Raw genomic sequence first — 10,705 nt, 5'->3', positions numbered from 1 at the left:
GCTGCTATGGATTGTCCCAAATGCAATATCAGCATTGTAACTTTAGACAGTTTTTTCCTGAATGATTTTTTTTTTTCCAAATTATATAAAGACATCTGGACTGAACATGAGACAAAAGCAAAGTTCAGCAAGAAATCTCAAATGTAAACTTGTTTTTTGCCCTCTGTCACAGTCCTCCTTTTAGTTACTTTTTTTTAATGAAATGTAATGAAACCTTCACTGAGCTGCCAGGCACAACTATATAATTATCCATTACTGCCACCTGCTGGTTGGAGGGGTAAGTATATTACCAAAGTTTCATGACAATATGCATAAAATATCTGTTACAGCAATAACTGTTTGGCAAAACCATTTTTATACACTCACTCTTTTAGAGGGTCAAAAGTAGAAGACAATAGACTGACAAGGCCAGGTGAGCCTAGTTTCCCTGTTACTCAAACCTAAGGAGTCAAATCAACATAACCATCTGGTTAAAAGGAAGGAATGCACAGACCAGCACAACACCAAAAGGCCATGTTTTGCTAAAACCCTTTAAGTAAAGCTAAAGGTTTGCACTTAAAATCACATATTAACTGTTTGAGGTAACATTACATTGTTCAAATGCTTACTGACCTAACTGCAGACACTCATTGAACCTCCATGAACCACTGGAGACTTAAATATTTTACTTTATTCATTCATTTGGATTTAAGCAGCTCATTTGAACAAAAATTAGGTTTTGATGAGTCACCTGTGACTAAATTTTAAGCAAGTGATAACCAAATGCCACCTTAACGATCAGGAGGTGCTCAAAGTTAACTATTCATGAATAAACCGAGTGCAATTCCAAATAACTATTTACAGTATTTCAGTCCACCTTAAATCTCAACTGTTAAAGAACTCTAACATGGTTCAGATGCAGAATTGTTTCCTTCTTGTTCATCGTCCATGTTGAAGACACACTGCTTCTTCCTGTGTCCCAACTCAATCATGTCTGTTCCAGGGAGACTCAGCTTTCTCTTGTACAGAGATCCAAGGTTACACAAGCAGGGAGATCTCTCAGAGGAGCAACCCAGCATGTGAGATGAACTCCCCTCCACTGAGCTTTGAGGTTTAGGTGGGTGAAGTGTGGAGGATCTTGTAATACGCAAGCCTGAATCATCAAGCTGCAATTCCATATCAGAGATTTGTCTGTGTGTTACTGAATCAGTTACCCTTTCTTCTGGAAGATTTTTACAAGCATCCCTGTCACTGTTAGAGGGAAGAGTGTCCAGTTCGCAGACCAACCGGTCAGAGTCACTTCCACATTTCATCTGGACATCCAGAAGATTCGGCTGTTCTCTCAGACAGTCTCTCTTGTCATTTTTTGTCCCTTCTCTGAGGGCAACAGAAGCAGAGTGATTACAGATACATCGCCTGCTTCGGCCCGAGAGTCGACATCCTCCTTTTCCACCACCTTTTGCCTGCTGCCTCGATTGCCTGCTGGAGACATTGACATTTGACTCGTCAGAATCCTCAGAGCTCCCATCGTACGGGTCCAAATCCTACAATCATAACAAGCGCACACATTTTAATTCATGATCAGCAATGTGCATTTTCAACACAAATGGATGAATGAGAGGAGAGTGCATACCAAAGAATAACAGCCATGCCTTTCTGCAGGCTTAAGCGTTAATGGCAACGCCCTCCTTGAGGCACCACTCTCTGGTGCACTGCTCACACATCCCTAAACACAACCACCAGAGGTTCAACATCAATAAGTTGGCAGTTATTTTTACAAAGATCGGTGCATGTCTGGCTTTATATGTTAAATGATCACTAAAACTGTTTTTCCCCTATTATTTGAAAAATGCTTAAACTATACTATATACTTCCAAATTTGCTTATTATGTCAGTGTGCATGTATTGCCCAATTGATGAATTCAAGCAGTACCATGGTACTGGTGTCGGACCATCTTGGACTGATTTCAGAGTCAGAATCTGTGCTGGACTCCATGTTGCACATCTCCTAACAAAAAACAAAGGTCATACTAGTCCAACAGTATGCAAGTGGTCTAAGAAGAATGCAGAGCACCTGCAGATGGGCATTGGGTAAGTATTCTTACCATGTAATTTAAAGTAAGCTGGTCCATACTGCTGGGTGCTTGTCTATCAGTGCTGTCTGAATATAGAAAACTATATGTAGGTTACATTGCAATAATGATTAAATCAAAAGACAGCCAATAACATATACAGGTGATTTATTTATTTTATTTATTTGGAAAAGATTGTGCACATGTTACGTTGACACCACAAATGAAAATGAATTAACTAGGAAAATACCACGTCTAAGGAGAAAAAACAATTAAATAGTAATCACTGATACCTGGAAGTGGACGTTGTGTTCTTCTTCTTCTGTGTGCCATGACATTTGGCGCGTGAAACAAATTTTCTTTGGAAATAACGCAAATAAGTCGAGATAAGATGGTCAGGAATGCTGGCAGCTTAATTAAAGAGCAGGTGCCTTGAATAAGAAACAGCCAAGTGTGGCCACAGTCAGGTGAGCAGTCTACACAACTGCACTGTCACAAGTTTTAAACACCACAGACTTGGCTAATTTCAAAATTGTGACAAAATAATACGTCCGGTTGTTGCTTTTTCAAAATAAAACGTGTACCGGTCCTGCGTTTTTTTAAGTTTTAAAGCTTATTCTAACTAAAATGTAAACATATATTTTTTTTGTATGAAATATATATTGTAAACTGTACTTTAAGAAAACAAAAACAGCAACTTGATCATAAGCTTAAACGTGTGGTTGATCGAGTAGTAACTTACTATATATTTATATATAAACAGTGCAAATATCTAAAACTTGTATTTTTTTATTTTTCAAAATGTATTTTTTTATTTTTTTTTAATACAATCAAGCCTAGTTTATGGGAGCTTGTTTCCGTCTCTGAAAAAAACTAAAAACAACAAAAATAAATAAATAACATAAATAAACCTCCTTCCATCAGGAAGGAGGTTCTGCAGCATCCGGTCCCGTACCAGCAGACTGAGAGACAGCTTTTTCCATCAGGCCATCAGACTGCTGAACACGTCATAGACACCTCACCTTAACTACTGGAACTTCAACATTATGTATTACTGTACAGTAATGCCACTGTTTTGAACATGTCTCAACTCTGTATATTTTTATATATTTATTTATTGTTTACTCTATTTAATTTGTAAAATATGTGTACACACACACACACACACACACACGTAGAAAAATATTTAGTATACACATCCAGAAATGCATATACTATTATATATTGTACATATATTTATTAGTTTCAGATGTAGCCATTCTTGTATTTTGCTTGTTTACATTATTGTATTTTGCACAACTCTGTTGCTTGTGAAGCTCGCACACAAGAATTTCACTCACATGTACTGTACCAATGTACCTGCACATGTGATGTGACAATAAAAGTGATTTGATTTGATTTTGATTTGATAAATAAACTTATTCCTGAGTATTTGAAATTTCGAGATATGTAAATGTTCACTCACGGGCGAAAATTAAAATCAAAATTAAAATCTGTGGCTGAATCAAACTTCTGTGTTAAGTTGATAATGCAAGGTCTTAGATAAAGCTGTCACAACTTGTTGAAACCAGTCGCATCCCTTCCACCAGTTCCACCGTGAGCCGTTGGGGGGAACGGGAGAGTCGGAACGGCCGCTCACATCCGTGCGTAAGATCCGGCCTGGGGGAAAGGGATGAATGTTAATTTCAAAGATGGCGGCGGAGGGAGGAGGGAAGGAGATGAACGAAATTAAAACTCAGTTCACCACTCGGGAAGGCGTCTACAAACTTCTCACTCACTCCGAATACAGCCGTCCTAATAGGGTGCCTTTCAATTCACAAGGCTCCAACCCCGTCAAGGTCTCTTTCGTGAACGTCAACGACCAGTCAGGCAACGGCGACAGGATCTGTTTCAATGTGGGCCGTGAGCTCTACTTCTACATCTACAAAGGCGTTAGAAAGGTAGCATGCTAATGTGGCTTATGCCTGAGGAAATTCGCTATGCTGCAAGTTAAAATGCCACAGTGCTGTGTGAGGTGTTGCAGGAGTTTAGGCGTGTCAAGTCACTCTGACAGGTGCTTGACTTTGAAATTAGCTGGCAGCTAGCTACTTAGCTCAAAGCTAGCCTATTAGTTAGCTAGCCAGCGTAACTGGCTAACGTTAGCAAGCCAGTAGCTACCCCGAGGCCAGGGGCTAAAACTCCCGTCTCCTATCCGTCACTCTCTTTACACTTGATGGCGGGTTTTTGTAGTTTTGCAAATATCATGTTGGTGAAGTTGACCTACTGTAACGGTTCAAGTTGACAGAGCTTAAATGGTGTTTATAACGGGCTTGGTTTGTAATAAAACTGTCCGTGTCAGCATTGACAGATTTACGTTGCCACCCTTGACACCTGTAGAAGACCTTTTGACTGACAGATATCGACAATCACGGTGATGCGGATTCATGTGGCTAACTGCTGCCGTAATGGCACTCTGATTTTGGCTTAAGAATTCTTCTTGAGAGGCTGAGCTAATCAAACTGAGCTGATTTGGTATATTTTTGGTATTTAATAACAATCAATGGGCACATAGTGTTATTGTGATCTGCTACCCCATAGTTGAGCATAATGTGGAAATCACATAGCAATTAATATGAATACAGGTCTTCGCTGTCATTGAGTATCAAAATTAACTGTCCACGTTACTGTTGATAAAAAATATGTTGTCGCACCTTAATGTGGTTATTAACGGATACCTGATTTGACATCACAGATTGAATGAGCTCTTTGTTCAATTGAACCTGCGTATAAAAGCATTTTCCATATTTACACACAAACATGTCATGTGTAGCCATTTTTTTTTCAGAGGGAAATAGTTGTATCCTGGTTGAAGGTCTGCCATATATTTGAGCTGTTTGAAGCAATTGGGAAAAGGAAAAAACTCGTGTGACCTCAGGGTTTTTAATATGTGCAAGTTAACATAGTTAGAAAATGTTAAATGCCAGGTTACTACACAGTTGGCAATTACTTCAAGTCATATATTTTGGAAGGCTTGGTAAGTAAGAAATGTATTCTGATATATTGTAGCAGACATACTTTTTGAAAACAAAAAACACAAACTAGAAATGTACAGTAGCTAGAGTTGTACAGTAGCCATCACTGTTGGCACATACTGGTTTTTGGAAAACATCTGCATGTCAGCCCTCAAGCCAATGTGCAATACAGCAGGTATGTTTAGTTGTATTGTAACATGATGAAGTTTTCTTTCAGCCTTTGTTTCTGCCATTGTGAGGCAGAAGTCTTGTGATTTTGTACTTTTTAGTGGACTCTTGATCAAGACCTCCATTGACACGTTTGCTCTTTGAGGCAAGACAAAAACAGTCGCATGTCATGGAAATGGAGGAACCCCTGAGTCATCACCTTACCCTGAAAAGAATTTTCCGTTCTACCAGTTGTTCAAACTGTTAATCATTAACAAATTTAACTGTTGTGTTATATTAACTGTCTGCAATGCATTTACTGCAGCTTCTTTACAGTAGTATAATACTGTTTCCTTAAAATGGCTAAAACAACTGCTTTTTGATCAGTTTCTCTATAGAGAAAAGGCATGCCCTTGCTCTTCATGCTCTTCTGTGTGTTTTTCAATGTTTAGTATTTTGCTTCCAGGCACTTGTCTTATACGCGGTTCAAGATGCTTGATTTAAAACGCACTGCCTCAGTCTTAAAGGTTTGATAGTTTGATATAAAACACGGCACTCTCAGCTGCTATGGTTTATTACTGGTAGTGTGACTAAGTATAGACTTTGCCATGCAGTAGAGTAGTTGGGCATTTTAGATATTTGAAGGTTGCTGCAATCTGTATGCATTCATTCCCCCCTTGCAATCTCGGTCTCTGTTTTCAGGCCGCTGACTTGAGCAAGCCCATAGACAAGCGCATTTACAAGGGAACGCAGCCCACGTGTCATGACTTCAACCACCTCACAGCTACAGCAGAGAGCGTGTCCTTGCTGGTGGGTTTCTCAGCAGGACAGGTACAGCTCATTGACCCTATCAAGAAGGAGACAAGCAAGCTCTTCAATGAGGAGGTAAGTCTAAAGGACACAGGTTGGAATAACATCTATGTACTATTTTTGTAGTACTGTTTAAGGTTGCACCTTACCGTCACCGTACATATTTTTTTTTAGGAACCAGGAAGTGACAATATGGTGCTTGCATGTCATCCAATCCCACAGAATTGATTATCTTCTACTCCACAATTAATTTACAACTGATAAGATTTTTTGTGTGATTAATGCATTGATATTCTTATGTATTTAATGCATCTTAATGAAAAAAAAAGTCAAGTAAAAATTACTAATAACATTACCAAATGGCCCAAAGCTTGTTGTATTAAAAACTTAAAGCTTGTTGAGCATACCAACGTCAATTTTACTGTATTAAAATTATTATTTTTTGTCTTCCCCTTCTCTTCTGCTCTCTCCTGCCTCTCAAACCTCAACCTATTTTTTTCTCCTGACAGAGATTAATAGACAAGTCCAGAGTAACATGTGTGAAATGGGTGCCAGGCTCAGAGAGTCTGTTTCTAGTGTCTCATGCCAGTGGGAATATGTACCTGTACAATGTGGAGCATACCTGCGGCACCACAGCGCCACACTACCAGCTACTCAAACAGGGAGAGAATTACTCTGTGCACACTTGCAAGAGTAAATCCACGAGGAACCCTCTCCTTAAATGGACTGTAGGAGAGGGAGCTCTGAATGAGTTTGCCTTCTCTCCAGATGGGAAGTTCCTCGCCTGTGTAAGCCAAGACGGCTTCCTACGGGTGTTCAACTTTGATGCTGTTGAGCTTCACGGCACCATGAAGAGCTATTTTGGTGGTTTGTTGTGCGTGTGCTGGAGCCCTGATGGAAAATATATAGTTGCGGGTGGAGAGGACGATCTAGTGACTGTGTGGTCGTTCTTGGACTGCAGGGTCATTGCTCGAGGTCACGGCCACAAGTCGTGGGTGAGTGTGGTGGCTTTTGACCATTACACCACAAGTGTGGAGGAGAGCGACCCGATGGAGTTCAGTGGCAGCGATGAGGACTTCCAGGATCAGATGATCCACTTTGGACGAGACCGGGCCAACAGTACACAGTCTCGACTTTCTAAGCGTAACTCCACAGACAGCCGGCCTGTTAGTGTTACATACCGGTTTGGCTCAGTGGGGCAGGACACTCAGCTGTGCCTATGGGACCTCACTGAGGACATCCTTTTCCCGCATCTTCCCCTCTCACGGACACGGACACATACTAATGTGATGAATGCTACCAGCCCTCCTGCAGGTGCTACAATAATCACTAACACCTCTAGTAACACTACTAATGGAAACAACAGTGGTGCCAATACTCCTGGCATTAACTCCATCGCTACTACTTTACCACGTTCCAACAGCCTTCCCCATTCTGCTGGCACCACAACAACGACGGCAAACAATACCAACAAAGCCAGCAGTGGCGGTGGAATCAGTAGTGGTATTATGGACAGCGCCATCGCTACAGGTGTGAGTAAGTTTGCTACACTGTCACTCCATGATCGGAAGGAGCGCCACCACGAGAAGGACCACAAACGCAACCACAGCATGGGTCACATCAGCAGCAAGAGTAGCGACAAGCTCAACCTGCTGACAAAAACCAAAACAGACCCTGCCAAGACTCTGGGCACTCTGCTGTGCCCGCGCATGGAGGACGTGCCCCTCCTCGAGCCCCTCATCTGTAAAAAAATAGCACACGAGAGACTGACTGTACTCATATTTTTAGAGGACTGTTTAGTGACTGCTTGTCAGGAGGGATTTATTTGCACATGGGCGAGGCCAGGCAAAGTGGTAAGTTCTTTTTAATGTAGGAAATGGGAGGAAATTTGAAATGATGGCGCTTATGAGTCGATAAAGCAGTTAAGAAACTAAACTTATTTTGAACGCATACGTTAAACTGTGGATATTTGGAATACGATTTATAGCTTTTATAGTCAAATTGCCACTGAAGTAATAAACATAAGTTATAAGACTTGGTTTAATGTACACCTGCTTTCCAATGCCCAAGTTTCAGTGGGAGAAAAAAAACATCCTATGCTATGACAATACAGTTTGTGGTTATATAATAAGATAGAATTTTCTGTGGACCTGTCAGGTGAAGGAAGACATAAGATGTATTCATTGGTTCGCCATAACGATCTCGCAATGCATAGCCAACAAGTCATTTGCATATGTGGTCACATTCAGAGGGTTATGGTTGGGTTCTTGTCATCAGATGCATTTCCCGTTCAACAAGATGGTCAAATTTCATCAAGCTCAGACACTCTCAAATCTCGTGCACACTTGTTTTTGCTTTTTTCATTTTTATCTCTTAGAGTTTTTATTTCCCATTAGCAAAGCAATGATCAAATCATGCAGGTGATATAAGCAGCTTCTCCGTTATTGCTAGTGCTGTCTGTTGATTTCTCCAGTTAAAATGACTTGCCATTAGTGACACTTACTTTGTTAATTCTGTAAAGGCTCCATTTAAGCTGTCTCTTGGTTAATGTGCTTTCTTCAGTCCACTGACTTTTTTGAGATGAAGACATTATCACTCTGCAACCACTATTTATGTTGATTTTTGTTGCCCAGAAGACAATTATCTATCAAATTAACATTTTGAGCAAGTGAATTTTGTGGTGTCGGTATGTTTGAGCTGTGATATCAGTTATCAACATTAGATCTTATTTTCAGGTTTGAGATGCAGGTTGTGAACAGGTTGGCTTAATCATTGTTAGTCTTCATTAAAGCTGCGACCAGTTTAGGCCAGCTGATCGGAGACCTAAACTGAAACTGTTTGGATTTGATAAACTGCTATTGAATCCCAACCCTGCTCATATTTCACCCTTTATGCTAATAGCTCTGTATTTGCCCAGGCTCTCTGCACTTCCCCACACGCTTACAGCAAAATATGTTTGTGCACACTTGCATATCCAGAATTGCACATATAGTCTGGAATATGCAGCATAACTAAAAGTCTACTTTGTATTGAAAAGACATATGGTTAAAAAATGCTTTAATGCTGAGGCTGTGGAAAAGTTATTTTTTTAATACAAAACCCACGGCTACAGAGAAGTGTGCTGTGTTAAGGATCCAGGTGCATTGTAATAAAATGTCAAATGTTCATAAAGGTCCCATCAGGAGGGTCATAAGGCTAGTTATAAAGTGAAGTGCCTTTATCGCGGATGTTATTACACCAAGCATTTATTTAAACCGCTGTGCACAGGCTCTTCATTTCTTGCATCGGTTGGAATATGGAAAGATGGGACGCATTTTCTAATGAGCTGTTTGTTGTTTGATTTTTTTTTTTTTCCTTTCTTTGCTTCAGTATGTGGACTTTCCCAATGCAAATCTCCTTGTTTTCCTTTTTTCAGGGTTTATTGTCATCCCAAAACCAAGCCAGCTCTCCCAGTGGAACAGTAGTATAGCCACAATATTTCTGCTGCTAAAGAACCCTGCAACCCAGAGTCTGATGCTGCTCTTCACCCTGCAAGCATTGCAAGTTTTCCTTTTCTTTTCTACCCCTCCCTCTCCCAGTTTTGTTAATGGCTTTTCTGTTGTTTTTTGTTTTATCACTCACTCGACCTAGAGAAGGAATGGAACAGGAAAAGGTGTGGTGCAATTGTGGACTATTGTGCTTTTGTTCTCGAGTTTTAATACATTTTAGAATTCTTTTTTAAAATCTTTTTTTTGTTTGTTTGTGCGTGTGTGTTTGCGTGCGTGTGCGCGCGTGTCAAATCTCATTAGGCTTTTCTGGAATTAATGCTTGGCTTTGTTAGATGCAAACCAGACAACTGTGGCTTGAGACTAAAGGGATAGTTCATTTAATTTTCATAATCATCTTTTTTATTTTAATGTTGTCATTTAACCCAACTCAGGGTTACTGACTAAAATATGAACTTTAGAAGAACTATCCTTTTATGACCAAGTGCGTAAGCATCTGAAATTTTTGCATCCATCCACATTCACCCACTACTTCTCTTTTCTTGAATAGAATCTCCCCGTTGATGACTTTGCACTGATTTTTGTTAGCTACTTTGTCGTTTTTTTGTTTTATAACTTCTCTAATGAAACAAAAAAAGAGAGTTGAGGATTGCCTGGTTCCACTTGGCTTTACCAGCCTCAGTCTTGAATTCTGAATCTATATAGCTGGATGCTGCAATCATAGTCTTTTTAAAGAAAAAAAAAAAAGGTTTGCACTTAAATTAGTTTATAGAAGAATATGGCTTTACATTTTTTGGGTGTGCTCAGAACTCACAGATGGCTAACAGTAGGTCAAGAAAATGATAAAAAATACAATTAAAACCTTTATCTATTGAGCATTTATTTTAATATTATTTCAGATTTAAATCTGCTCTGTATCATAATGTGTATATTGTAATTAATTGATTTGATGGGGGCCTAAGCAAACTACCATTACTCCAGTGGAAGTTTTGTCATTGATAGTTATATTTCTAAAGTATACATATTAATAATATTAAAATAATCTTGAATACACTGTTTGCCGTTTTCATTCATTCCTGCACTCACGCCTAATTCATTTGGTATAACAAAAAGCTGTAATGTGTGTTGTGTGGAATTTCCAGTGGAAGTCTGGCAGATACTTGAATCTTAATGCTGCTCAACTTCAGAACTGCTGTTTTTA

The 10,705-nt window shown here is 39.6% G+C and overlaps 2 protein-coding genes across 6 annotated transcripts; one reads left to right on the top strand and one right to left on the bottom strand.

The window, feature by feature from the left end:
• Positions 1–336: 336 nt before the first annotated feature.
• Positions 337–2,614, bottom strand: LOC113012537 (uncharacterized). 3 transcript variants are annotated; one of them, XM_026152807.1, is made up of 5 exons: positions 2,345–2,614; positions 2,085–2,154; positions 1,913–1,987; positions 1,613–1,705; positions 337–1,523 (listed from the first exon to the last, which is right to left on the bottom strand). In XM_026152807.1, exons 2-5 carry the CDS (start codon positions 2,109–2,111, stop codon positions 882–884), a joined length of 837 nt encoding a protein of 278 aa, XP_026008592.1. In that variant the 5' UTR covers positions 2,112–2,154; positions 2,345–2,614; the 3' UTR covers positions 337–881. The 3 variants fall into 3 exon arrangements, with proteins under 3 accessions (XP_026008592.1, XP_026008590.1, XP_026008591.1); XM_026152805.1 differs by having other exon boundaries at positions 2,085–2,140; XM_026152806.1 differs by having other exon boundaries at positions 1,913–1,984; positions 2,085–2,140.
• Positions 2,615–3,662: 1,048 nt separating this feature from the next.
• wdr20a (WD repeat domain 20a) lies at positions 3,663–10,562 on the top strand. 3 transcript variants are annotated; one of them, XM_026151163.1, is made up of 4 exons: positions 3,663–3,694; positions 5,912–6,094; positions 6,529–7,872; positions 9,435–10,562. In XM_026151163.1, exons 3-4 carry the CDS (start codon positions 6,616–6,618, stop codon positions 9,486–9,488), a joined length of 1,311 nt encoding a protein of 436 aa, XP_026006948.1. In that variant the 5' UTR covers positions 3,663–3,694; positions 5,912–6,094; positions 6,529–6,615; the 3' UTR covers positions 9,489–10,562. The 3 variants fall into 3 exon arrangements, with proteins under 3 accessions (XP_026006948.1, XP_026006947.1, XP_026006949.1); XM_026151162.1 differs by lacking the exon at positions 3,663–3,694 and adding an exon at positions 3,701–3,991; XM_026151164.1 differs by lacking the exons at positions 3,663–3,694; positions 6,529–7,872 and adding an exon at positions 3,701–3,991.
• Positions 10,563–10,705: the final 143 nt, after the last annotated feature.

Source organism: Astatotilapia calliptera, chromosome 19 (genome assembly GCF_900246225.1).
Source record: "Astatotilapia calliptera chromosome 19, fAstCal1.2, whole genome shotgun sequence".
NCBI classification, from domain to species: Eukaryota; Metazoa; Chordata; class Actinopteri; order Cichliformes; family Cichlidae; genus Astatotilapia; species Astatotilapia calliptera.
The sequence above is the reverse complement of the archived record's forward strand: the minus strand, read 5'-3'. Positions and strand labels throughout refer to the sequence as shown.

Coding starts and splice junctions, on each gene's coding strand:
- LOC113012537 (XM_026152805.1), bottom strand. CDS start 2,384: ATGGCACACAGAAGAAGAAGAACACAACGTCCACTTCCAG. Junction 2,141..2,344: donor AACACAACGTCCACTTCCAG/GTATCAGTGATT, acceptor TTCTATATTCAG/ACAGCACTGATAGACAAGCA. Junction 1,524..1,612: donor GGCATGGCTGTTATTCTTTG/GTATGCACTCTC, acceptor TTATGATTGTAG/GATTTGGACCCGTACGATGG.
- wdr20a (XM_026151162.1), top strand. CDS start 3,728: ATGTTAATTTCAAAGATGGCGGCGGAGGGAGGAGGGAAGGAGATGAAC. Junction 3,992..5,911: donor TCTACAAAGGCGTTAGAAAG/GTAGCATGCTAA, acceptor CTCTGTTTTCAG/GCCGCTGACTTGAGCAAGCC. Junction 6,095..6,528: donor GCAAGCTCTTCAATGAGGAG/GTAAGTCTAAAG, acceptor TTCTCCTGACAG/AGATTAATAGACAAGTCCAG.